The sequence below is a fragment of the Ictidomys tridecemlineatus genome, chromosome 3 (genome assembly GCF_052094955.1).
Source record: "Ictidomys tridecemlineatus isolate mIctTri1 chromosome 3, mIctTri1.hap1, whole genome shotgun sequence".
Lineage (NCBI taxonomy): Eukaryota > Metazoa > Chordata > Mammalia > Rodentia > Sciuridae > Ictidomys > Ictidomys tridecemlineatus.
Genome location: NC_135479.1, coordinates 97771226 through 97797757, shown reverse-complemented (window position 1 = coordinate 97797757; position 26532 = coordinate 97771226). Strand labels below are relative to the sequence as shown.

Sequence of the window (26532 nt, the reverse complement as noted above, 5' to 3'; positions counted from 1 at the left end):
AACAAGAGCAGAACCTCTGGGCTGGGATGCAGGTAACTTTCCCCTGATAGCTGATTTCAATGGGCAGCCCTCGCTGGGGTCCACTGGCCTAAGGCATTAATTAATCGCCAAGCTCCACATCTGGAGACAAATTTCTGCTTAGCTTGAAAACACAGACCATGAAATCCTGCCCCTGGCACCGTTTCAAAGAACAGTCATTCTCAGATACACACTGATGTTCCATTTTGAGTTGGCCGGGAGTCAAGTAGGACGCTAAATAATAAATGTGCTCGTTCTTCTTCCTTTTAATTGGGCATATGCCATTATCATCTCCATCTAGTTAAGAAAAATCTCCAGACACATACCAAGAGACGAATATAGGCAAAACAAAATTGGAAGAAAAGTTTTCACAGATGCTGAGCCGGGTGCGGTGGTACACGCCTGTAATCCCAGCAGCTCGGGAGGTGGAGATAGGAGGGCTGCAAGTTCAAAGCCAGCCTCAGCAATGGTGAGGCACGAAGCAACTCAGTGAGACCCTGTCTCTATATACAAAATAGAGCTGGGGGTGTGGCTCAGTGGTTGAGTGCCCCAGAGTTCAATCCCCAGTACAAAAAAAAAAGTTTTCACAGATTCTGCTCTTACCCTGCCGGGGTAGGGGCCAATTTCTCAGCCATTTTGCAACCTGAAAGGTGGTGTCAGGATGGACTCTCCTGTTGCTCGAGGTCCTGAGGTGAAAGGATTACACACTGGCTACGGTTTGGTTACAAAGCTAAAATAAAAGTGCATCTCTCTCTCTCTTTTTTTTTTTTTTTTTTTGGTACCAGAGATTGAACCCAAGGGTGCTTAGCCACTGAGCTACCTCCCCAGTCCTTTTTGTTTTTATTTTGAGACAGGGTCATCCTAAGTTGCTTAGGACCTCACTAAATTGCTGTGGCTGGCCTCAAACCTGCCATCCTCCAGCTTCAGCCTCCCGAGTCACTGGGATTACAGATATGCATACCATGCCTGGCCATCTCCTTAACTTTTGAAGTAGCCCTCTGCGGCTTAATCACTCTCATCATGTCCCCCTAGCCCTCTTGCTCCTCTCTGAGATAGCTGCTGCTGCCTGTGCTCTGGTGCAGGTCTTGTCTAGCTGTCTGCAGTAAGAATCACCAGTCAGACAGCACTCACTTCTGCAGTTAAAGAATTTTAATAGCATGCAAAACACCACAATTAAGCAGCTTTTACTAACACTGCTATTTTGATGAGGGAAACCTCCAGCTTCAGAGCTGAATAAAATAGCATTTAAGCAACAGGAAAAGTCTAGGCGCTATCATTAAATAATTTTAAAAGCCAAAGAAATTCTTATATAGAAATCAGTCTGTCCTTACTCTACCTGAGGTGTTCTGAATTTATGAAAGTCTCTCTAAGGCACACTTGGTTTCTCAGAGGCGCCCTTCATTTCCTCCTCCACCTTGGGAGGAAATGGCTGATGGGTCTTTTTCCTGGGCTCTTCAAGAGAAGGAAGGAGGGGGTACAGTCTGAGAACAGAGGACTCCACAGCATGAGCTTAAAACCCAGAGTCAACAGAGGGCAAGAAATGGAAATGCTAGATAGTTCTCAGCCAGCTGATCAGTTGAAAACCTACTATAAGCAATGCCCGTGTCCTATGTCCTGGAGACCATCACAACACCCTCTGCTCTCCTGGAACTTATGGGACAGAAATGGAACTAGCTGTCACACAACTACTTGTCCTTTGGGATAGCCCCAAGTGTTGAGAGCCTGGCCTGGTCTGGGAGTCAGTAAAGGCTCCTCTGCAGAGGATCTTGACCGTGGTACTGCAAGGAGGGACTGCAGAGGTGAGTGGAGCCAGGAGGAAGGGCAGGGCAGGGCAAGGCTGAGAGATCTGCAGGAATCCAGGGAGGCAGGAGCTCCGCTCCACTGGTACTGAGCCCAGGGTCCCAGAGGACAGCAGGCAGCAGGAGGGCGCTGGACATGGTCAGCGTGTGCAGCTGGAGGGCAGGTCTAAGCCAGGCGCACACTGCTGTTCCCAGTGCATGCAAAGCCGCTGGGCCAGGGGCCTCTGACTGTTCCTTTGAAAGCAACTGTTTACATTTTGTAATACACCAAACTCACTTGCTAGAAGGAAGGAGCCTTAACAGTAAACATGTCGCAGGTCTACTGGGATGACTTTAATTACACAGCTGTTGGGATGAACTGCAGCTTCTCATCTTTGTTTAGGTGGTGGGGGATAGGAGGTGTTCATGATTACAAATGCAATCACTAACAATTACCACCTTGGTCCAAGGAAAAAACTCCAGAGCTTTTGTGTAACTTAATGAAATAATTACGCTGCCCTGGAAGACCCTTGAATCTTCTGGTGGGAAGATACTGGTTCTCCTGTCAATCTCTTAGGCACAGGGTAGGAAAGACAATTAGGAAAATGAGAGCATGGAGGAGAGTTAATTATAATTATGGAAATGCAGCTTCAGGAACAAAGGCTTAAATTTGCAACACAGGTCTAAGGAGAAATCATTCTCATTAAGAAACCACTTAAAACGTGAGAAGTCTGCAAATCTGAAGGAAACGTTGACTCTATTAAACAGATTATTCCCTCTTTCTAATGGAGTCATTAGATATTCGATATTCCCAAGCAAAGAGAAATCAAACACTCAAGGACCTTTCTGTTTGACTGACCTCCCACCATCAAGGGCTGCAAGAGTAGTGTGCAAGCCCGGCCAGGCCTCTCCAGAGGCAGTGGGCTCGTTCCCATGACGCAAGCTCCAACTCTGAAGAACAACCTCAGAGCTCCCTGCCTCCTGGGCTGCCCGCACGACCAGACTGCCAACTTGCCATTTGGCAAGCACTCTGCAGAGACTTCGTCCCCTATTCATGACAGAATATGAAGGACCTTGATGTGGAAAGCATGACAGAGAGATCAGAGGAGATGCAGTTCCCAGGCCAAGTCCTCTCCCTGCATCAGATTCCTGATTTAGAAAAGAAGTCGGGGCATCGAAATAGGATTTCCATGGATGAGATCACTGCTCAGTTCTGATCAATCCAGCTACATCACCTTGCAAAAGAAGACCCAGTGAAGAATATCCTTAGGGACATGAAGCCACCCTGATCTAAAATGCTAGCTGACAGCTGCCTGGGCTGGCTCTAGAGAGTCCAAGGACGCCTGTTGGAGAGATAAGGGAGATTCCATCCACTCAAAATCACAGACTGAACGCCATTGTGTGGGCAACATCCGGGCACTCGGGAGCCCAAGTGCTGGCTGGCACTCTGAGGAGAATGGAGACATACAGCTCACCCCAGAGACAAGCAGGGAAGAACTACAGAGACTTCATAAGATGGAGGCCTAGGGGCTGCCCCCAATGACAGTGAGAGAGGAGACTATAGTCAGGGGTCTAGGGAGAAGAAAGGGTGTCCATCCCTACAGTCCTGGGCAGTCCAGAGCTCTGCAGGAGAAACAGGAGCTGAGAGGAAGGCAGGGGGTGGGACAGCTGCCTCAGTGCCTCCACCATGCGCTAGACAGATGGACCTGTGAATAGAGAAGGGGCCAGGCTGAAGGGACACAGCAGGTCCTTTCTCAAGAGTCATCGGTATGCAACCCTATCCACAAATGATGAAGGTTCTGACCACTTTGCCACCAATGACATGCCAGCAGGTGTGTCCAGGTAACATGGGAGAAATGTGCCCCTGCCTCTCCATCCCTTGAGGAAGCTGGGCCTTGAATTCCTCTTGGAGGAACGAATAGCAGCCCCTCCCTCAACACCACCAGCCAGCTGCTGCCCTGGGGTGGGGGGTACTGACTTTCAGATTACGGTTTTCAAAACGAATGGGACCTCAATAACCAAAAGTAGCCAGAAAGTCAGTCTCCCTAAGACCGCGCCATGAGACAGAGTACTTTGAGAAGCCTTCACTGGAGGAAAAGGAAAGAATTTTACATATATACTATGCCAAGTTTAAAATGCTCAATAAATGGAATGTCAATCACAGAGAATGACAGGGGAAAAAGGAATAAGCTTTAAATTTTGAAATATAAACAGCATCCCTTGAGGTTTTCATTGAGAATGTTCTACATCCCCAAAATATCAAGGAAGAGCATGTGGTCCCAAAAGATGACAGAACAAGCAGGCTTCAGCCAGATCATGTGAAAGGTCATTTCATGTTGTCCCAAGCTCGACAAGAGTATTCAGTTCTGCCTCTGGTGCTATGTGGTTGCTGTGACACATTGTGTTTTTGTGGTACCGCTCCTGTTGGGCTGAGTGAACATCTGCAACTTGCCTCCAACAGGGGAAGCAGTGTATATCAATAAATCTGGACACTTAATTCCCAGCAAGTTCTCCAAATATCCTCTGTGAAAATGTAGGGTGTCAGGAGCCATCTATGGGTTGCATGTGGGTCACTATGCATGGAAGCCTCGTGGATAGAGACATGTGGTGTCTGGGAGTGACCAGTGGACACTTCCTCTGGTTAATATGAATTGCTCAGGGACAATATGAATCCCTATCTGGCTCTGCCGTGGTGTGGCCCACACAGCATCTGAGATGGGTGTGACCTGCCAAAATGTCAATCAACCTGCTGACTGCAAGACAACAGGAAGCCCTTGAAACCTTATCCCTGCTTTTTTGTAAATATATTTCTGAGTATTTGTTTTGTTATTCACTAATTACTTGAGATTTTAAGTTTTAAGATTTTACTCCCTCCTGGGCAAAAATAAAAACCTCCAATGAGACGCTGGCCATCAATCCTCAGATAGGTGAGGGCTGGGTTTGTGGTTCAATGGCAGAGCCCTTGCCTGGCATGCATGAGGCACTGGGTTCCATCCCCAGCACCACATAAAAAAAAAAAAAAACTAAATAAACAAACAAAAAAAATGTAGAGTGAGCAGAGTAAGTAGAGAACAAAAGCATTTCATAAAATTGTAGCACTTAGCAAGAAGAATACCACACCCAACAGCCACTCAGCAGGAGGGCAGCCTGAAGGTGCCAGGTGGGTCAGGCCATGCCTCCCAAAACTGGGAAAGGACACCTGCCCTCCATGCTTTCTGCCTTGGTCACCATTGCTGGGCCTGGGGCCACTCGAGGGCAGGGATGAGAAAGGGACCTACTGGGCAAGGCCACCTCCAGAATTAGTTCCATCAAAACTCAGAAACTTTAACATACTCAAGTGCCTTTTCTTTCCTGGGACTTGCTTTCATCAGCTTTTTTGCAGCTATGACTAGAGGACCCTACAAGAACAATTGTAGAGGAGGAGAAGTTTCTTTAGGAGCTCATGGTTTCAGAGGTCTCAGTCCATGAGCAGCCACCTCCATTCCCCAGGGCTCCAGATCTGGCACAGGGAAGCAGCTCACATGGTGATCAGGAAGCAGAGAGAGAGATCTCCATTCACCAGATACAAAATATATACCCCACAGCCACGCCCCCAATGCCCACCTCCTCCAGCCAAACCCCACCTGCCTCCAGTTACCACTCAATTAAGCCCATCAGGGATTAATTCACTGATTGTGTTAAGACCCTCACAACCCAATCCTTTCTCCTCTGAACCCTCTTGCATTGTTTCACACATGAGCTTTTAGGGGACATCTCACGTGCAAACCATAACAAGACTATTTTCTTTCTTTTCTAACCATTTCTCTGAACTCTCCTTTGTAATTTCCTCCCTGCAGATAACACCTGAGTCTGCAGATAACATCTGAGACCTAAAGGATGCTCACAAAATCCCAACCATCTTGCATAAATAGAAATTCTATATGCATAGGGATTTCTAAACCTAGAAGAGAATGTTTATAAAGTTACTAGTTGGCAAGCTAGGCTCTGACCCGTCAAGAAACGCTATTCTAGCATAAAACCTAGTAATGGCCCAAGCCCTAAAGCCAGCAGGCTGCTGGAGTTATAAATGGTAATAAACTGGCCTAAATTAATTGGGACTCGAACTCACTTGTCCATAATTTCATGCTCCCTTTGTGTTTACAGCCAGGATCTGGGCTCCTTCTCTCTTCTTCCTTTGAGGGGACTTCTCCACTCTTCCCTTGAATGTACTCACATTTGTCCTGAAAGCTTGTGTGTCTGCCCTGGCTACCAGTCTATCCATCAGCAGGGTAAACTATGACCAGTCCTAAACACACACACACACACACACACACACACACACACACACACACACACGACATCTTTATAAAGAGAAATGGAGTTTGTTTGCCAGTGCCACACTAACTACAAAGTTTGCAATGCAAATAAACAAACTCTACCCTCTCTTCACATTCCCACATTCCCACATTCCCACATTCTCATCCTGATGTGACTGCAGAGATTTCAAACATTGATGCTAAAGGGAAACTTTGGAATCTGGCACAATCCTTCTTGGCCAATAAAAAGTATCCCTTTAATTAATTAACTAAATCACTTGGTTTCATTAGAAGTTGGTCATGAGGCAAAGTACATGCAAGGCAACTTTTTGAAAAGACAAACTGTGAAAATATTTCATCACAGAATTACTCTTGCCTTCATCCCCAAGAAGTAGGAGACACTCATGATCCAGTCCAAGATGTTTTCTAGTAGAGACTGGTGGCAGTCATTCAGAAGCATTCACATGACAACATGACAAGCAAAAGAGGTAAATGTCAACAACAAGTTGGGCTGGTACTATAATAAACTTAGAAGAAATTTTCCAATATCACAATTATAACCAGTGGTGCATGAAAACAAATATTAAGTCACTTCCGAGGATATGCTATTACGGTGCTCAAATGTTTACAAAAGCTGATATGCACAACAAATTGTGCATATTAATTGCAAGTACACAGATTATCAGTATAAGAATCAAGACCACATCCAAGCTTGGGGAAAAAGAAAATATTACAATTCATTACCATGAAGAGAAGAGCTGAGGGAATAAGCAACTTTCAACCAGAATAATTCATGAACAGTGTACACCACTAAGGCAAAGTTTATACTGCACCAATTATTTTGTGTCCAGGTTTTTTCTCTATTACAAACACATCAGCAAAATAAAAACCAAGTAGAAAGAGAAAAAAAACAGCAATTAGTTTATTTGACAGGTGCAAATCCCTTCAGATTCAACAGGGTCCCTAAAAATCTGGGCCACAGGCAGACAACGGGAAGTGAGGAGATTCCTAATTCCTAACAGGTTCTTCTCTCACTGAATTCAGAACTAAGTCAATTCGACCAGTTCATCTCCACCAGCCAGCAGGCATCTCTCAGCCTTTCCAGAGGTCCTGCCCTGCCTTAGAAAAACAGTAAAGATGCAAACTATTCCCAGTGGGTGTAACTGTCTCTTGAGGGGGTTTGAGGGAAATTCTAAATTCTCTCCAATGAGAATATACCACTTCTTTACTCTGAAAATGAGGGTAGGAATATGCGTTCTGAACTGCGAGACCGTATAGGAACATGACGTTCTCATCCTTACTCTTATCCTTACTCTTATTGATCATTTTACCCCAAAGCTCTGACTTCAATGTTGCTCTTTTCTCCTGGGAAATAACTTAAGTGTAAGAAAAGAAACCTGGCCAGTACAGCCTGCGCATCCAGGTCTGCACATGCCCAAAGCCCTTGATCTCGTAGGGAAAAAGGCTTGACTGAGTGGTAACTGGAGGCAGGTGGGGTGTGGCTGGAGGTGGTGGGCATTGGGGAAGTGACCATAGGATATATATATTTTCTGTTTATAATGGACAGGGTAGTGTTTCCTTTTATTTAGGTTCTATAAGGAGAGGTTCAACATAAACTAGAAGCCAGGTTAGGGTCAGGATGTTCACCTCCTGCTCTAGAAGCCCCTCCAAGAGAAGTGACATGTCTCTTATCTCAGAAATGTTCTAAAATACTCAGCAAGGATATTATCACTATAATACCCTTAATATAAAGTTAACAAGACTGCTGACAAGTGTCCCCACGCTCAGAAAGCTCCCACCTTCACAGGCACAAAGGCCTGCAGAGGTAGGGAAGAGCAGAAGGCAGTATCTGTCCTGATGACCGCATCTGCTGGGGCACAAAAGTCCTGAGCGATACTGGACATTGTCAGAAAAATTTAAAGCTACTGTGTGATAAATAGATAGAATCATAATTCTAATTGGCTTTGATCCTTTTGATCTTGAGAAAATTTACTGGTATCTCTTAAGTCCTTTCAGAAGTAATTCTAGAATGCAAAAATGCTACTAATTCTTATTGGAAGGACTATGCTGCCCCCTGGTGTTTAGTGAGAGGTGCTCAGAAACATTTCAAGGGAATCTTGGAAATTACAACTAGAAAGACCCCCAAAACTCACTGTGACCAAGTGCTTATTTCACAAAGGAGAGAACTGATTAAATAATTTGCTTGTATAATTCAGACACAGCTAGTAAATGACACAGAAAACACAGCTCAAGATAGAGTAAACCTCTCGATGTGAATTTTGGTCTTGGTTGGTTTTTGTTGTTGAGCTTTTTACTGTTGTTCTTGTGAGGTTTTTTTTTTTTTTTTTTTTTTTTTTTTGGTACTGGCGATTGAACCCAAGCATGTTCTACCACTTAACTACATCCCCAGCCCTTTATATTTTTTATCATGAGGCAGGGCCTCACCAAGTTGCCCAGGCTTGCCTAAAACCTGCAATCCTCCAGCCTTGGCCTCCAAAGTCTCTAGAATTACAAGTGGCTGCCACTGTCCAGCATTAATTTCTTTACTGACATAAAAAGGCAGCCTGAAAGAAAATAACAGTGGGAACAGGCGCACTGACATGGGCCTGTAATCCCAGCAAATAGGAGGCTGATACAGGAGGCTCACAGACTCAAGACCAGCCTCATCAACTTAACAAGACCCTGTCTCAAAATAAAAAGGATTGGGAATGAAAGAACTTTGGGGAGTCAGGCAAACCAGATTTGAATTTCAGATCACCAACCACTTCATGCTCTCCCCAAGCTTCAATTCCTCCATCCACAAAATGATAAAATAGGATGAAGAGTGACTTGCAAAGATATTGGTTGGAAGGTTCGATTATCAATAAGCTCAAGGTTCTCATGTAGAGTATCTGCAATATGGTAAGACACTAACTGGAATGTAACTGTCAGAACACATTAAAGTGTTCTCAAGTTATAGCCATTGAAATTTAAATAATAAAAACAATAATGATTTTAAGACATTAAAATCTGCACCTTTTTGAAACTAGAATAAAATTAAAATTATGCAAATAAAGCTAGTTCTCCTAACTTCTGTATTTCTTCAATTGTCATACTTTTTCGTTCTTTTTTTTAAATACAAAAGAAGTTAAATGTGGTGTGGTGGAGCACGCCTGTACCCTCAGCAACTCAGGAGGTTGAGGCAGGAGGATTCCTAATCTGGGGATTCAGGTTCAGTTTGGGCAACACCAAGAATTGCCTCTTAAAATAAATGAATGAATGAATGAATGAATAAAGCCACTCAAACAGGGAATACCCCAGGATAGCCATGAGTGGGAGAAAGGAAGCCACAGAGCAAGGTGAAGCAGAGCCCATTGCCAGGCACAAGATCGCAGTCTCCTGCCAAGGGCGCTTCACCCCAGCGATGCCAAGGGCGCTTTACCCTGACAATGCCAAGAGCACCCGCCTGGAAACAGAGAGGCAGCAGTGTTGGTTTCAGCCTCGAGGGTAACTATTGATACCAACTGAACAGCCACTGCCCCTCTGCTTCCCTTCCTCTCCCTGTGACTTGAAGCCACCTCTGCCTGGAAAGTCCTGTATCAAAGTGATGAGAAGAATGTTGAAAAGCACCATAAACGCTAAAGCACCAAATAAACATAAGTCACCTTTGTTATCTTAAGCTCGATTTAAAGCAATACTACACATTAAATCTGTCACCAAATTGAGGGGGGAAAACCAACCCTAGAGGGTTGAAGGTGGCTTGGATCACAGGATTGTCAAACAGCACCCTGCACCCCTGCAATCCCTCACCCCCTCTGCAGGCCACAGGCTTCTGGTGATTGCTCCAAAAACTCTGGCGCCACATAAATCTCTGACTCTTAAATGTCACCAAAGGCATCCTGATAGTGGGATTGACAGAGCTTATGCTGACTGTACACCACCACATAAACAGACCTCAGAAGGGGAAAGGTGAGTCCTCTAAGTGCCCTGCAAATGACTGATACCGATCACTCCCTGGGGACAGCAGAGCGCAATGTAAACTGCTCTGCCCTGCTTTAACAGGTGGCCGGACACACAAATAGGTGAGCTGGCTTTAACAGGTGGCCCAATACACAGACAGATAAGGCTTTCTCTCCCTCTGCTATTGCAGGGGCACTCTATCACTGAGATGTAGCCCCAGACCTTTTTGTTTTATATATATATTTATATATATATATATATATATATATGTATCTCAAGTTCAAGGCCAGCCTCAGGCTCCCAAGCAACTGGGATTAGATAAAGGGCCTACAGATAAAGCCCCACAGCACATCAATAAAAATAAGTGGATTTTTTGTAATTGGTCTCAAACAGGTGGCCTGTTTAACGTGTGAATTTGGAAGACACACCATGTTGATAATAAGCACTGGCTGATGATCACAACGTCACCTGAACCCACACCATGGGCCTAGCAAAAATGGCCCCAAACATCAGAAAGAGTTGGCAGTGTGGTAGGCAGGGAGGGCCTGGAGAATCAGCTGTCAGGGACAGGGTGGGAACCCTGAGGCTGAGAAGGGCCTCAGCAACACCCAGGGATGGTGGGCACCACGGGACTTTCTGGATAATTAACCATAAACAAGTTAACTCGGGCGCTGGTTCAATCCAACAATGGTCCCATATTTGCATCTAGAATGCTGGAATAAAAGCGCTGTCAGAAACCAGGCGAAGACCCGCAGACATGAGCGCCGCGGACAGCTCACCATGAAACACGCTGTTGTCCACCAGAAAGTGCCTGCGGTAGCGCACACAGCTCCGCTGCTCCACGTTCCAGTAGCTCATTGTCAGGAGACGGCTGGCACAGCATCAAAACCAGCTGTCCTGTCGAGGGAAACAGAACAGGACACGATGAAGGGGACCCGGCCACACGCTCTCACGGGTAGTGCACATGCTGGCCTGCTCAGGAGGCCCAGAAGTGAGGATTGGATCCCACAGGACGTTTCCCACAGTCTTCCCAGGGCCAAGCGTGTCACCAGGAATCAAAATGGCAATTCTTCCAACAGCACCTTTCAGGGCTCAGAGCCACTGCTACCTCCCGGGAAGATAACTCCTCAGGAGCAAGTTCCAGGATAGTTTTGCGGGATCCGAGACCCAGTCCTATCCAGCCTGGACCCAAACTGGCCAATGCTGGTGATTTCAGTTGAGGTGGGTGCCCCAGGGGATCACTGTATGGAAGCATTAGAACCATCACGGCCATCTGGCCACGGACAGGCCAGACACCTGACAAAACCCGAGGCCTCTTCTGGGCTTATTGCAGCATTTCCCAGGATGACCAGCACCTGGATGAGCCGGTGTAACCACAGCTGGGCACAGGCCTCAGGCACAGTGGCCCAGCAGGCTGCTCCTGCCTGAGAGGCCCACCTCCACAGACACAGAGAAACACCAGGCTCACTACAGCAAGAACTTGAACACAGGGTCCGACCGGTGAATAAACTCCTCGGAAAGAGACGGCAGAACCTCGAACAAGGCCCCAGTTGTTCACAGGATTTGGTGAAGGAACTTTGTAGAATTCCAACCTCCTTCCTGTTCACAGGATGAAACCAGGCAAGGCCATGCAGGACTGGAGAGATGGGAAAACCACAGGTGAGAGCAGGGTGGAGTTCTGTGAAGCGCTCCAGGGCGAAGCCACAGCTTAGTTTAGTACCCTTCATTTGTTAACGCCCAGTGAAGGCTCACAGCTGCTCCTTAGCTCCCAGGATCCTCCTAATCTTCCCCTGAGGGATCCAGCGACCCACCTTTCTTCAATCTCCCCTCCTGGCTAAGTCTGGCTACTCATCCTACTCTCTCAGGCTGGGGGAGACTCACCACCGCAGGGAACCCTCAAAACCAGTAGGAGAGCTGATACTCTGGCACTTGCCCATAATCTCAGCAACTCAGGAGGCCGAGGCAGGAGGATGGCAAGTTCAAGGCCAGCCTCAGCAACTTAGTGAGATCCTCAGCAACTTAGCAAGACCCTGTCTCAAAATAAGAGCAGGCTGGGAATGTAGCACAGTGGTGGAGTGCCCCTGGGTTCAATCGCCAGTACCACACAAAAAAGAAAATGGCTGATGACAGAAATAACCCCACTTCTGCTCTCTCCTTAGCCAATACGCATGCTACAAAGACCTCTTCTTTAAAAAGTAGTTCTAGCTATAAAAATAATGCAGTTAGGGCTGGGCGGTGGAGCTCAATGGTAGAGTACAGGCAATGTGCAAGGCCCGTGGTTCAATTCCCAGCACAAGAAAGAAAGGGAGGTAGGAAGGGAGAAATTGTATATGATCATTAATATAAAAACAACATCAATGCCAGGCATGATGGTGATACCTTCAATCCCAGAGAGGCAGGAGGTTCACAAATTCAAGGCCAGTCTCAGCATCTTGGCAAGGCTATAAGCAACTTAGGAAGATCCTATCTCAAAATTTTAAAAAATTTAAAAAGGAGTTGGGGTTGTAGCTCAGTAGTTAAGCATCCCTAAATTCAATTCCCAGTACACCCCCCCCACCCCCAAAATCACACAATACTAAAATTTACCAGTTTTTAAAAATCAGAAATCCCTTCTTCCCTGTTCCATGTCTCTCTCCTAGAATGACTACTTTTGTTTGATGTGTATCATTATAGTTCTTTTCCTATGCATTCATATACATATCTATCTATATATTGATACAGATAAAATAAATAGATATGTAATTTTGAAGGCTTCTATATTTTGAGTAAGAACACCTTTTTTTCAAGAATTGGCAATAATTTTCAATAATAACAATAGTCACCCACAGCTTATATAAATCATAAATACACTTCTTATAGGAAACTACAAAAGGTATATTTGTGATTTACATTAGAAATTGTTCGATTTATGTGGAATTAAAGAGAACGCAATGTTGGTCATGCCATTTTTCTATATTAACTTGATCTGGTAGTTTGATTTGTCATTTTTATTTTGCCGTGTCTGATCACTGTCATTCAAGGAACACTTAAGAGAATCAGAAGATGAATCCACAGCACACAATTGTTTACAGCTAGCAAAACCCATGCATACACACAACTCTACCTGACCCTTATTCATCTTGAAATGTGCTAGAAAATGGCAGAAATGGGGCTTGAAATCCTGTCTTCACATTTCAAACCTGTGTTCTAGTCAGGATGGGCCAGAAGGAAGTAAGCTGTTACACGATGTGGTAGTTCTAAAATACGTCCTACAAATCCTTATACACAAGATTTTAAAATTTAGATTCTACCTTTAAAAGGTAGAACCTAAATACACCTCCCTTGACTAAGGACTGGACTCAATAACTCACTCACAATCAAACACTCCAAGAGGAGCCCTGTGATGTGTGAACCCTCCAAGAGGAGGAGAAGGTACACATCTGCCAGATTCCCAGAATGCAGGCCCTGGGCGCGTAGCCACGGGAGGTAAGGAAGCCCAAGCTTAAGGATCCAGCTCACAGAAGCATCTGGGCCCTCCCACAGCCAGCATCAACCCAAGAGACACGCTCAGATCTTCACGTGTATCCCCCAAAACTCACACTGAAATCTTCATGTGAGTCGGGCACAGTGTCACATGCCTGTAATCCCAGCGGCTCGGGAGGCTGAGGCAGGAGGACCATGAGTTCAAAGCCAGCCTCAGCAAAAGCGAGGCACTAAGCAACTCAGTGAAACCCTGTCTCTAAATAAAATACAAAATGGGGCTGGAGACATGGTTTAGTGGTAGAGTGCCGATAAATTAAATCCCCAGTACCCCCCCTCCCCTGCAAAAAACCAGGAGGAGGGACGTTTGGGATGATTGGGGCTGTTGTCTTGGTAAAGGGAGCCCCAGAGAGCTGGCACACATCTTGTACCACATGAGGACCTGCAAGAAGTCAGCACCTGTGGCCCACAGGAGGCCCTGCCCTCCAGAACTGTAAGAAGCATCTACTGTTCATGAGCAGCACAGTCAGTGGCCTTTACTACAGCAGCCCACAGGGGTCAAGATGACACAGAATGGGTGGCCTTGTGGACAATCCTGACCCAAGTCCTCCAGGTGAAGGCTCTGGTGTTCCGGACAGAAAGAAGCCATCCCTTCTATGCCCCTATGGAAGCACTGAAAGTTGGTAATCACTTGTTTACAACGCCAAGAGCGGGAGCACCTTACACCACCGTGTTAGTAATGAACGAGGTAACTTCCCTTCGTACAACCAGTCAGGGTTGGGAAAAGCAACCCTTCGGGCACCAAGGTGGCTAATACTGAGACAGCAGAGAACTGGCTCACAGCCAGGGGCCAGGCCCTCCAGCTTCAGGTCTTTTCGTTCACCCTATAATCACTGCCCTTTTTGCTAGGGGTCTCCTCTTCTCTTTCCTTTTCTGCAGGGTCTCCCTATGTTGCCCGGGCTGGTCTCCAACTCCTGAGCTCATGCCACCTCTCACCGTGGCCTCCCAAGGCTGGGACCACAGGTGCACACCATCATGTCCGGCAAACACAGCCCTTTTAAGAGGTCAATGAAATGCCACTGCTTCATGAAATGCCCCCAGGAATCTCTCCCTCCAGCTTATCTAAAATTACCTCATGTATTGAACTACATTCTGTCTCCCAATTATTGAGGACCTACTATGAATCGGGAACTATGACCAGTGAGTCTCGGCCTCGACCATACTTGAGAATCGCCTGGGAAGGCCAGTCACATCAGAAGCTCTGGTGGTGCTGCTGGGAGCGTACCTCAGTGGTGGAGCGCCTGCCTAGCACTGCGGGAGGCCTGGGTTCCATCCCCAGCACCAGGAAAAAAACTTTTTTAAATCTCCAGGAGTGGGGCACAGGCATCAGTGGGTTTAAAAGCTGCACTGGTATGGGTGCGGTGGCGCACACCTGTAATCCCAGTGGCTCAGGAGGCTGAGGCAGGAGGATCGTGAGTTCAAAGCCAGCCTCAACAATTGCAAGGCACTAAGCAACTCATGAGACACTGTCTCTAAATAAAATACAAAATGGGGCTGGGGATGTGACTCAGTGGTGGAGAGTCCCTGAGTTCAATCCCCAGCACCCAAAAAAATAAAATAAAATAAAAAATAAAAAAATAAAAGCTGTACTAGTGATTCCACAGTGCCCAAGGCTGAGAACCACCACTGAATGTCACCTGCACTTCTCGAAGACACTCTGCTGGACAGATTTTAGGAACAGGGCTCACAGTGTTTGATGGCTGTATAACAGTATAAAGCATGAGTAGCAGAACCTGTGGCCTCCAGGCTGTGTGCCTCCTGACTGTAGCCAGCTGTAGGTCTTCCTCTGCGCCAGTATTCGCTGTCCAGGGTTGAAGCACTACAGCCAGCCATGCACACACTGCAGGCCCTCAGTGGACATCATCAGTTGCCCCACTTCCTGGATTTGCCAGGTGGAGACTGGTGAAGGATGCACTTGCTCTGGCCTCCTGAATCAGGGCAATGAGTTCAAACTTCAGAGACAATGAAGGTGGAGGCTATAATTAGGATCACCAGGGGAAGAGAGAGTTGCACAATAAACCCACCTGAGCTTCAGCCAGATTTTCAAGAATCAGGGCCCAGTACTCACTAAGGGGAAGCTGCCCAAAGGAATGTCGAACCTCAACTCAGATACCAAGTAGAGTGAGTGGTTGTGTGGTCGCACCTCGGAAACTGTTAGCGCTTGCAGCGTGGCTGACCAACTGACGGAAGAGCAGACTGCAAAACTCAAAGAAGCTTTCTCACTATTTGACAAGGCTGGTGATGGAACTGTAACAATAGAGGAACTGGGAACTGTAATGAGGTCTCTTGGGCAGAATCCCACACAAGCAGAGTCACAGGACATGATTAATGAAGTCATGCTGATGGTAATGGCACAACTGACTTCCCTGAATTTTGGACAATGGGATGGCAAGAAAAATGAAAGACACAGACAGTGAAGAAGAAATTAGAGAAGAATTCCATGTGTTTGATAAGGAGAGCAATGGCTATATCAGTCAGCAGAGCTTCACCTGTGATGACCAACCATGGAGGGAAGTTAACAGATGATGAGCTGATCAGGGAAGCAGGTGTTGATGGTGATGGTCAACTACACTATGAAGAGTTTGTACAGATGATCACAGCAATGTGAAGACATTGTACAGAAGGCATTAAATTTCTTGTACAAAATTGTTTGTTTGCATTTTCTTTGCAACTTATCTGTAAAAGATTTCCCCCTACTGTCAAAAAAATATGCCTGTATAGTAATTAGGACTTCATTCCTCCAAGTTTTCTTCCCTTATCTTGCTATCATTGTCTTGATACCTTATTTTAGAAAACTGACCAAGTAACATGGTACATGTGCTTACTCTGGGTATATCTAAGTCCTTCTGCACACCCAAACTTTAGATGGAGTTGGTCAAATGAGGGAACATCTGGTTTCCCTCTGTGTTATGCCTTTTTTTTTTAAGAAAGAAAGAATTTTTTAATATTTATTTTTAGTTTTTGGTGGACACAACATCTTTATTTTATTTTTATGTGGTGCTGAGGATCGAACCCAGAGCCTGGCGCATGTCAGGCAAGCACGCTGCCGCTTGAGCCACATCCCCAGCCCCAAGGGTTATGCCTTTTTTTAAAGTAGTTTTCTTTAGGAATTGTCAGCATGTTGTTGTTGAAGTATGGAGTTGTAACTCTGCATGGACTGGGGACAGTCAACAACAAACACTTAAGAGTTGCACTATTGCAAAATGGGTGGATTATCCAGGTACTTGTACACTATTTTTTTGTACTGCTGGTCTTGTACAGGAAACATTTTCTTTTATTATTACTTGCTTTTTGAATTTTGTCTAGCCACTTAAAGAAAATCTGCTTATGGCATAATTTGCCTCAAATCCATTCCAAGTTGTATATTTGTTTTCCAATAAAAAAATAACAATTTACATAAAAAAAAGACCTCAACTAAGCCAAACTTCTCAAGGTGTAGCCAGAGGGAATCTGAAGCCCAGAAAGGATGTGTCTGTCCCTCATGAGTGACTGCTGCTAGCTAGCAGATAAACTGGTGGGAAATCCACCATCGCCAGCCCAAAGCAAGGCTCTTCTGAATGTTTCCATGAACAAACAGGACGACAGGGACTTCAGATGCAACTTCCAATATGAAGTTGATTGTCAGTATTCAGGCAAAAGCAAAGATGCTTTTAAATGGGTTACTTTTTTTTTTTTTTTTACTTTCTTTTGGAGCTTACAAAATACTCCAGGTCCTAGTCTTATGAAGTAAGACTCTATAAACATTTATAAATAGAACATATAGATTTATGTTCTTTTTAGAACTTTTAGATTCCTAATCCTTACAATGATTTAGGAAATTAATAACTTATAATGACTAAGGAGGTGGAGTGCAGAAACAGCTGGTAGTTATTAAAACAAGTTTTAAAATTAAAATTAAAATTTAACAACAAGGTTAAAACAGGACTTTTTTTTTTTTTTTTTTAAGATGGGGCTTCACTATGTTGCCCAAGCTGGCCCAGAACTCTGGGCTCAAGTGTTCCTCCATCCTCAGCCCCCATGTGGCTAGGACACCTGAAGTGAGGCTCCCATGCCACCGTGCTGGGGACACCTACCACGGACCTACCAAGTTCTTTTACTTTTTCTTTTTTTCCAACACAATCAAGGTCTCCTATTTGAGTCAACTCTTTTTGCTTAATAATTGCTGATGTGTTGTGTCAGTCTAGCCATTCAATGAACATACTTCCAACAGAATATAAAGGTGATTCTAAAAAGAAATGTAATCAACTCAAAGATACCATGTCCCAAAAATTCTAATGCCATGATAATAACTAAAAAGAACTATATAAGAATGTAGAGAGGATTCATGCACCACATGGACCAAAAGTATCTAAGAAGGCTCATCTCATAAATGACCAGTAGCTTCCTTCTATTTTTCTTTATTTTTGTCATTTTTATTTGTAATTACATGATCAAAATTACCAATGTAAAACTACAAGACAAGAAACTGGGGCCTGTGAATACTAGCTACAAGGAAATACTAGAAATTCCAGGATGTCACTCCAAGAGGATATGCACCAGGTCCAGTGGCACGTGCCTGTAATCCCAGCAATTAGGGAGGCTAAAGTAGAAGGATCCCAAGTTCCAGGGCACCCTCAGCAATTTAGCAAGGACCTGTCTCAAAATTTAAAAATTAAAAAAAAAAAGAGCCAAAGATGTGACTCTGTGGTTAAGAGACCTTGAGGGCTGAGGATATAGCTCAGTTGGTAGAGTGCTTGTCTAACATGCATAAGGCCCTGGATTCAATTCCCAGCACCACCACCAAAAAAAAAAAGACCTTGGGTTCAATCCCTGATACAAAATATATATAATAAAATTTATTTTTAATTTTTTAAAAACACTCTTTTTAGCAATAATGATCATAAATAAATTCTTTTAAATCACTACACAGAAAAAAAAAATCTTTCACACCCACATCTACTTAATTTAACTGAAGTTCCGAAGTGGTGGACACCTGTGGACTCTCTCACCAGCTCCATCTCCTGGCTCTGGTCGCTCAGGTGGTAAACTGGAGAACTGCATCTCAAGCCAGTGCAGAACCTCCCAGCCACTCCACACCACTGAACTAGGCAGATTTCCGTGTGAACTGTTGGGGAAAAGAAATTTCTTTCTGTTGGACTTGGAAGTTTTGGAGAAGTACACCTCAAAGCCTAGAGCCCTTGGCCACAGTCTTGTCAGCACAAACGAATTAGCTGTATGAAATGGGATCCACCCAGGAATGGAAAGAAGCCAAGTAACACCTGTCGCTCTTCTGCCACCTGAGCCAGTAAGGCTCCCTTCTGTGCTTTGTTTGGCTTTGTTTAAGCCACATGAAGTTCAATTTTCCTGCATCTGCTACCAAAGAACCCTGACCCTTGAAATATGTCAGTAGAGCAAAGTGTAAAGAGAAGTGTGTGGAGTAGACTTCCGTCCTGGTTTCAACTCTGACTCGCTGACGACCTGGGGCACCTTCTTATCTGAATCTCTGAGTTCAAAATATGACTGTGTTTCCTGGACCTCCCTAGAAGCGTTCTGCATTGGAGATCTCTGTTCTATGAAAAAGAATTCCCGCCCCTGAAAAGTCACTGACAGCAAAACCCAGCGGCTGATCTTTAGCCTTGGAATTCCTCTTGCTGTGCTTCAACGTGGGCAACCTGTGCTGCTTAACAGGAGCTCTGTGAAAGGCTACAGCTCTGTGTAGGTTGCATGGACGTCTCCAGACAAACTGAGTTCTGATAATGTGCTGAAGAAAAAGGAAATGGGAGACTCTTAAAGTAGAGGGATTTTTCTTCCACACCTTGTCTGAGGTCTCCACCTCCTCCTGTCACACAGGTGGTGTTCTCCTCTGGCTCCCCTCTGCCATGACATCCCTACTCTCAGTCCTCTACAATCTTCTTATGTATCTTCTTACGTATCTATCTTATGTATCACTGATGGCTTAGTCAATATTTCCTTTTGCATCTTTTTTTTTTTTAATTATTCAACAGGTGGATTGCTGCTCAGTAGTAGAGCACTTGCCTGGCATGCACAAGGCCCTAGGTTCAATCCTCAGTACCATAAAAAAATATAAATAAATTAACATAAAGTTACACAATAGGCCTGTGGGTAACACATTATTGAGCCTGAGCTCAAAGAGAATAACAGGAACCAGTAAATTGCAAAACCACATCTACTGATGCCAAATGCACTGTCCCTGGTCCAGGACTAGACTCCAGGTCCAATGCCACTTCCTCTTTAACCTTCTGCTTCTCTGTGGAAAGGGCCTGGACTTGTATTACTATGACAGACAAGTCGCCAACTCTGCTATTCAACCCAACTCCACTACAGACCAAGGAAAGGAGGGAGGGAAACGACACCATGAAGCATTAATGACAAAACACATACCTTACACCTCCAGCCAGGAGCCCTAGAGTAGGGACTGCAGTGAAGTGTCTGTTCTTTGGTATCAGATAGGAAGAGGCAGCCTTAAAATGAACTTTGAGTGAATTGGGGCTACTCAGACCAAGTTCAGAAACAGCAAGGCCAAGTTTATCAGCCAGACATCACTGTAGAAACCATTTGAGGGGGCTGGGGCTGCAGCTCAGTGGTAGAGCACTTGCCTTGTGAGTGTGAGGCACGAGGCTGGATCCTCAGCAACAAATAAAAAATAAATAAAGAGAGTGCGTCCAGCTAGACCCAGTAGCACAAGCCTGTAATCCCAGAGGCTCAGGAAGCTGAGACAGGAGGATCACAAGTTCAAAGCCAGCCTCAGCAAAGGGGAGGAGCTAAGCAACTCAATGAGACCCTGTCTCTAAATAAAATACAAAATAAGGCTGGGGATGTGGCTCAGTGGTTGAGTGCCCCAAGTTCAATCACCTGTTCAAAAAAAAAAAAAAGTGTGACCATTTACAACTAAAAAATGTTTTAAAAAAGAAAGAAAGAAACCGTCTGAGAGGCTCACGTGTTCTCCAGATTGCTAACAAAAGGAAACTAGGCTACAGCCAGGACAAAACATAAGGCCTACCGACGCTGGCTCTGCTGTCAGAAAAGGAGCGCTAGTTCATGGGACGTCCTAGGCAATCAGGACCAAGGGAAAGCACCTGGCTGGACATCACAAGGCCAGAGCAGAGCCCAATCCTGCGCCTCACCTACGTGCCAAAGAAACATGGTGGTGACTGAAATGTACTCCCAGAGCCCCCCAGCCTCAACAATCCTGTACTATTAGGCCACTCTCTAAGACCCCCAGGCATCCAGCTTTAATCGCACATTTAAATAACCATGAAAGGGAAAAAAAAAAAAGAAACAAGGGGGAGAAATGAATTACAGTAAATGGGGTAGAGAGAGAAGAGGGGAGGGGAGGGGAGGGGAGGGGGGATAGTAGAGGATAGGAAAGGCAGCAGAATACAACAGACACTAGTATGGCAGTATGTAAATCAGTGGATGTGTAACCAATGTGATTCTGCAATCTGTATACCAGGTAAAAATGGGAGTTCATAACCCACTTGAATCAAAGTGTGAAATATGATATGTCAAGAACTATGTAATGTTTTGAACAACCAACAATAAATATTAAATAAATAAATAAATAACCATGAAAAACCGCAGACCAACTCTCAGTCTCAATGCATTTAACTTTGGGAGAAGCACTGGGTCCTTGTCCTTAAGCCTTACACAGAGAAGAGGCAACTTGAACTGGCTCTGACAGCGACGTTCATAAAGCAATAAGCACTTAGCAATGGAAGAGCTGGGAATGGTCTTCAGACTCCATCCTGCCCCCACAGCCTCTGACACAAGGGGTGTTTTGTTTGGTATCCCCCAAAGGTGAAGGTTCAAACTAAATTCAATGAAAATGAAATTTCAAAGAAAGTTGCTTCTCCTTCATTTCTCCACCAAAACAAACACATTAAGAAAGTTACACAGAGCAGGTCTGGGTTGGAGGGGCCAGGGCTCCTACTCTGGTTCTAAAGCAGTTTGGAGGGCCTCCTGGCCACTGAGCCCCAAGGGGCCTCCCCCAGGGTGAGTCCTGCCCCTCCTCCCCAGGTGTCCTGATAACCACCAAATTGGTTAAGTGCTCTGCATTCAGCCTAATTCCACAGCCTGGACCCCTCCCAGCTATGTACACAAAGGCAAATAAATAAAAGGCACTTTGTTCCTTTCTTAAGGCTCTCAGGAGACACCAGTAAACCCCACGTTGTTCCTTGTGTGTTTTCTTTTCCTTAAAGCAATCAGGAGCCAAAAATGCTCTGAGCTAGTTGAGCAAGGAGATTGGATCTGCCCTCCAAGAGGCCAGGAGGCTACATTTGAAAGGACTGCTTTAAACTACACTAAGTACCCTGAGCTTGAGGAGCCCTACCTTCTGGTCCAGTAATTCATCTTTTGGAAATATATCCAAAACAAATAAACAGGCACATCCAAATGAATACACATTCACTATAACCCTTTTTATGACAGAAAAATCAGTACACCACTGTTGGGCAGCACTGATTGCTGTGTAGATAGCAACAAATGTTTTTGCAAAGGATGAGTAAATGAAGATGGGAAACACATTAAAACAAAGAAAAGGAGCTGGGGATGTGGCTCAAGTGGTAGCACGCTCACCTGGCATGCGTGAGGCCCTGGGTTCGATTCTCAGCACCACATAAAAATAAAATAAAGATATTGTGTCCACCTAAAACTAAAAAAATAAAATTAAAATATTTAAAAGAAAAAAAGAAAAGAAAATGCTCCTTCTGTGGGAGGTGGGAGTGGGAATAGATACAGTATTATAACCATGAAATACAATGTTGCATAGAGTAAGGTCCCCATCTTAACAAGAATACTCTCAGTGTTGGTATCTTTGTAATATCTACATCTGCTTTTCCATTCCTAAACATTATTTGTGCCACATCTTTTTTAAAATCAATCTCACCAAATGTTCATCATTTTATTCTTAACCCTGTTAGCTAGAAAGTGATCTATCCACTAATTTTAGGTGCTTGCCTCAGAAATTCCAACATGGACGATTCACTTACCAAAGTCAAAACAACCAGTATCTCTAACCCCACCTCCCACCATCCTCAACCCTAGAACCCATTTACTCCTCTTGCTCCTCAGCTTCCTGCTGCCACTCTTCTCACTAAAGACGTGAACATTACTATTTTATACAGCTAACAAGTGCTTTCACTTACAACCCACCCCCTTCACTCTCCATTGCTTCTGAAACCTTCCATTTGAGATGCACTTCTGCTTGAAGTGCATCCTTTTAGTAAGGTCTCCAGCACAAACTCCAGGTTTTTGTTATGTCTGAAAGGTCTTCACTTCACCCTTATTTTCTTTTCAATTTTTTGTTGTAGTTGGACACGATATCTTTATTTTATGTATTTATTTATTTTTATGTGGTGCTGAGGATGGAAACGAGGGCCTGGAACATGCTAGGCAAGCGCTCTATTGCTCAGCCACAACCTCACCCTCCTCCTTATTTTTTAAAGGTATTTTTAATGGAAATAGGATCCTAAGCTGATAGCGAATTTCTTGCTTATGGTGCAAGAAAGTCTTCTGACTTTTATTGTTACACTGTCAGAATGTTCCTGGTGTCTTTGAAGATAAGCTTCCTCTTCTCTCTGACTTTGCATAATATCCTCTCTTCATCTTTTGTGTTCTGCAATTTAATCACATCTGTCTACCTTTTTTTCATCCTGACTGGGATTCTTATGACTTCATAAATATGCAAAATGATGGTTCTTATTGGTCCTTCAAAATTCTCAGCTGTTACCTCTTAAATGTTGCCTTTTCTCATTTTCTCCCTCTTTTTATTCTGAAACAATAATTAAAATTCTCGTCAGATTCAATTAGCTAATTCCCTGTTCAGCTTGGATTTATCTGTTGTTGAATCCTTTGGACTATCATATTTTTATCATTTCAAGTTCATCTTCAAAACCACAGAGCCATGCAGTCTGGCCCTGGGCCAAACTGAGACACAATCTATCCCCACATTGCACATTGCCTGCCACTTTGGACTTCCTGGGCCAGGAAGTCACTGCCCTCAGACAGCTTATGAATCTACCTGATCCTTAGAACTATCCCAAGGACTGGGCTTCATCACTACTCCTATTTTACAGATTGAGAAATTAAAGCACAGAGAGGTTAAAAATTATCTAAGGTCCTCGGCCACTGAGTGACAGATCTAGGATTTGAACCCAAAAAAATATAACTGCAAATATTTCACTCTTTAAGATTCGTGTAAATTTGCTTCCTAGCAAATAATGAATAACAGGAGGGAGAGAAAGACACTGAGAGAGCCCTGATAGGCATGGCTGGCGGAAGCGGTGAGCCCCAGACTCCCAGGCAATGGTCCTTGCCACCACCTTGTGCTCAGTCAGGGCACATTTTCAGGTTTATGTACCCCTCATCTTAAAAGTGGGCACATGGTGCAGCCTGGATATTAAGAAATACACTGTAAAAAAAAAAAAAAAAAAAAAAAAAAAAACACCACCCACCAGAATGAAAGGCCTCTTAGCGAAGAGATTTTTAACTCTAGTGAAGATCAACTTGAACTCTGGCCTAATATTCACCTGTGATTGAATCTTAAGAGTCTTCTTAATCACACAAAAATAAAGAAATAAAGGACTTTTTGTACAATTCTTATTTCATCTATTTCTGTGTAAGTGTAACACAGAAATACTATCATCTCCAAACCAATGATTTCCAAACATTTTTAAATATTAGAAACGAACCTCAGAAGAGCTTTTCCCCGAATTCTTTCATACAGAATGGTACTTGACATACAGTTTCAGAAGGGAGGACAGATGTCCTGGATGCCAGTTCACCTTAACCTTAATGCCTCCAGCTCCCCTTTCTCCACCCACCAGTAAGTGAAGGGAGCTCATCACAGAGGATGAGCTAGATTCTCATCATTCCTGCTCCCCACCCTCCACCCAGCAAAGAGCTCAGCTCCAATAAGAAATATGCCTTGACTGGTGATTCAACCTTTCATCCAAAACCTTCCTCCTTCCCAACTACACAGCAAGGTGTGTGGGAGAAGTCCCTCCAATTGTACCACACAGCACGGAGAGTTCTGGAGCCCTAGGTGCGAACGGTTGTCACTGCCCTCAGACAGCTTATGAATCAAATGACCCACCCAAGGCACTGAGCCCTGCTGCAGGCACCACAGTCACCAAAAAGATGGAGAGGTGCCTGGACACGGTCCTACCTGCTCTGAGATGCTCTGAGGACAGGGCACAGAAATAGAAGAATGTTTACATAAAACTTGCCCAGCAAGGAGCAGAATATCAACAAGGCCTATTGCAGGAGTTCAAAAAAAAGGAGCCAAGGCAGTCAGAGAGCACATGCCTGTGATTCCACCTACTCAGCTACTCAGAAGACTGAGGCAGGAGAATAGGGAGTTAGAGGCCAGCCTGGGCAAATTAGCAAAACACTGTCTCAAAATAAAACTTTAACAAGAAAGAACTGGAGGTGCATGTGTGAGTTCCTAGTTCCATCTCCAATATAAGAAAGGAAAGGAAAGAGAGAAAGAAAGAGAGGAGAGGAGGAAAGGGAAGGAAGAAGGGAAGGAAAGAAAACCCTAAAAGAAGGAATGGAATAAAAATTACTATCTTAGTCTATTTTCTGCTGCTATAACAAGAATACCTGAGCCTGGGTAATTTGCAAAGAAGAGAGGTTTAGTTTGGGTCACAGTTCTGAAAGCTGGAGGTGGAAAGTCACATAGCATGGGTAAGGCCTCACCTGTTTCCTCTCATGGTGGGAACAAGACAGGAAGGGTATACTTGCTAAATCACCTGCTCTTACCATGACTGGTCTGGACTCTTTACAGCAAGAGCTCAGGCCCACAAGAAAGATATTGATCTTTTTCTTTTTCTTTTCTCTTCCCCAACCCAGGCTGAGCAACCCAACCCCAGCTCTAGCCCTTTAATCTCTTTTAATGCCCTAATTGCCTTCTAAAAGCCCCACCTCCCAACTCTGCAAAGGCAATCAAATTTCAATATGAGTCTTGGCAGAGACTCCAACCATACCAATTACTAAGGCACAGCATTCACATGCTGCGTAAATACAAAGTAATTTGATGAAAACATACGAGGAAATTGGCAAAGATGCCATTTCACTAAGAATGCCAACTCATAAATTATTCAGAATATAAATCCTGAGATAGACCTCTCTTTAGAAGAATAATAGTAATAAGAAGAACAATAATTTTATAAAGATTTTGGCCTAAAATAATGGCAATAAAGAAGTCTAGTTGCTCTATAGTCAGCAGAGATGTTGTGAACCCTGACAGATCAATAGACAGCTTATGTTATATGCAGATATAAGAATATCTGAAATTATGAGAAAGATGGGCTGGGAATGGGATTCCATGGTAGTGCGCTTGCCCATGAAGCCCTGGGTTCAATCCCCGACATTGCAGAAAGCAATCAAAAATTATGAGAAAGAAATATAGAAGTCTTCAAAGAATCTGATAAAGAGATGGAAGAGCAAACCTGATTTGGTCATAAGAATTCTCAAGTTCAAAAGAGCACCAAAAAGAAATCTAAATCTAAAAACATAGTTTAAACTGTAGAAAATCTGCTTGGTCTCTTATGTGCAGAATTCTTAATTCTTAAAAAGCTCTGGAGAAAATCGGGAGTTAGTGGAGGTAGTCCTAGCTAAACAGATCCACAACACACTCCAGGAGCTAATCCCCCACAGGCTTACAAGTTCTTGATTCTTTTTAAGTCTAACTAATAAGAACATTTGAAGCTGCCATATGATGAAAAATGAAATAGAATTATAGGAGACAAAATAGGGAAATAAAATCAAACACTAGCACAGATTCCTCAAATGAGATGTATAATGTGGATTGGGGGATCTTAAAGGAGTATAAACATACAGATGTGATTACACATACACATTATGTACACACACCCACACACACATACTTAATTTAAAGGTACAGCAACTAAGGACTGGAGGTGTAGCTCTTGGTAGAGTACATGTTTAATGTAAGCAAGGGCCTAGGTTCAATCTCTAGCACC

The 26532-nt window shown here is 44.2% G+C and overlaps 1 protein-coding gene and 1 pseudogene across 7 annotated transcripts in view; one reads left to right on the top strand and one right to left on the bottom strand.

Annotated features, from left to right (window-relative positions):
• The window catches only part of Plch1 (phospholipase C eta 1), a 189806-nt gene that overhangs the window by 147127 nt on the left and 16147 nt on the right, over positions 1 to 26532 (bottom strand). For all 7 annotated transcript variants that reach the window (XM_040269961.2, XM_040269965.2, XM_078043528.1 and 4 more), the window contains exon 2: positions 10810 to 10927. In XM_040269961.2, the coding sequence (XP_040125895.2) occupies positions 10810 to 10888 (79 nt within the window). In that variant the 5' untranslated portion in view covers positions 10889 to 10927. The remainder of the gene's footprint in view (positions 1 to 10809; positions 10928 to 26532) is intronic.
• LOC101967098 (calmodulin pseudogene) lies at positions 15821 to 16157 on the top strand (annotated as a pseudogene).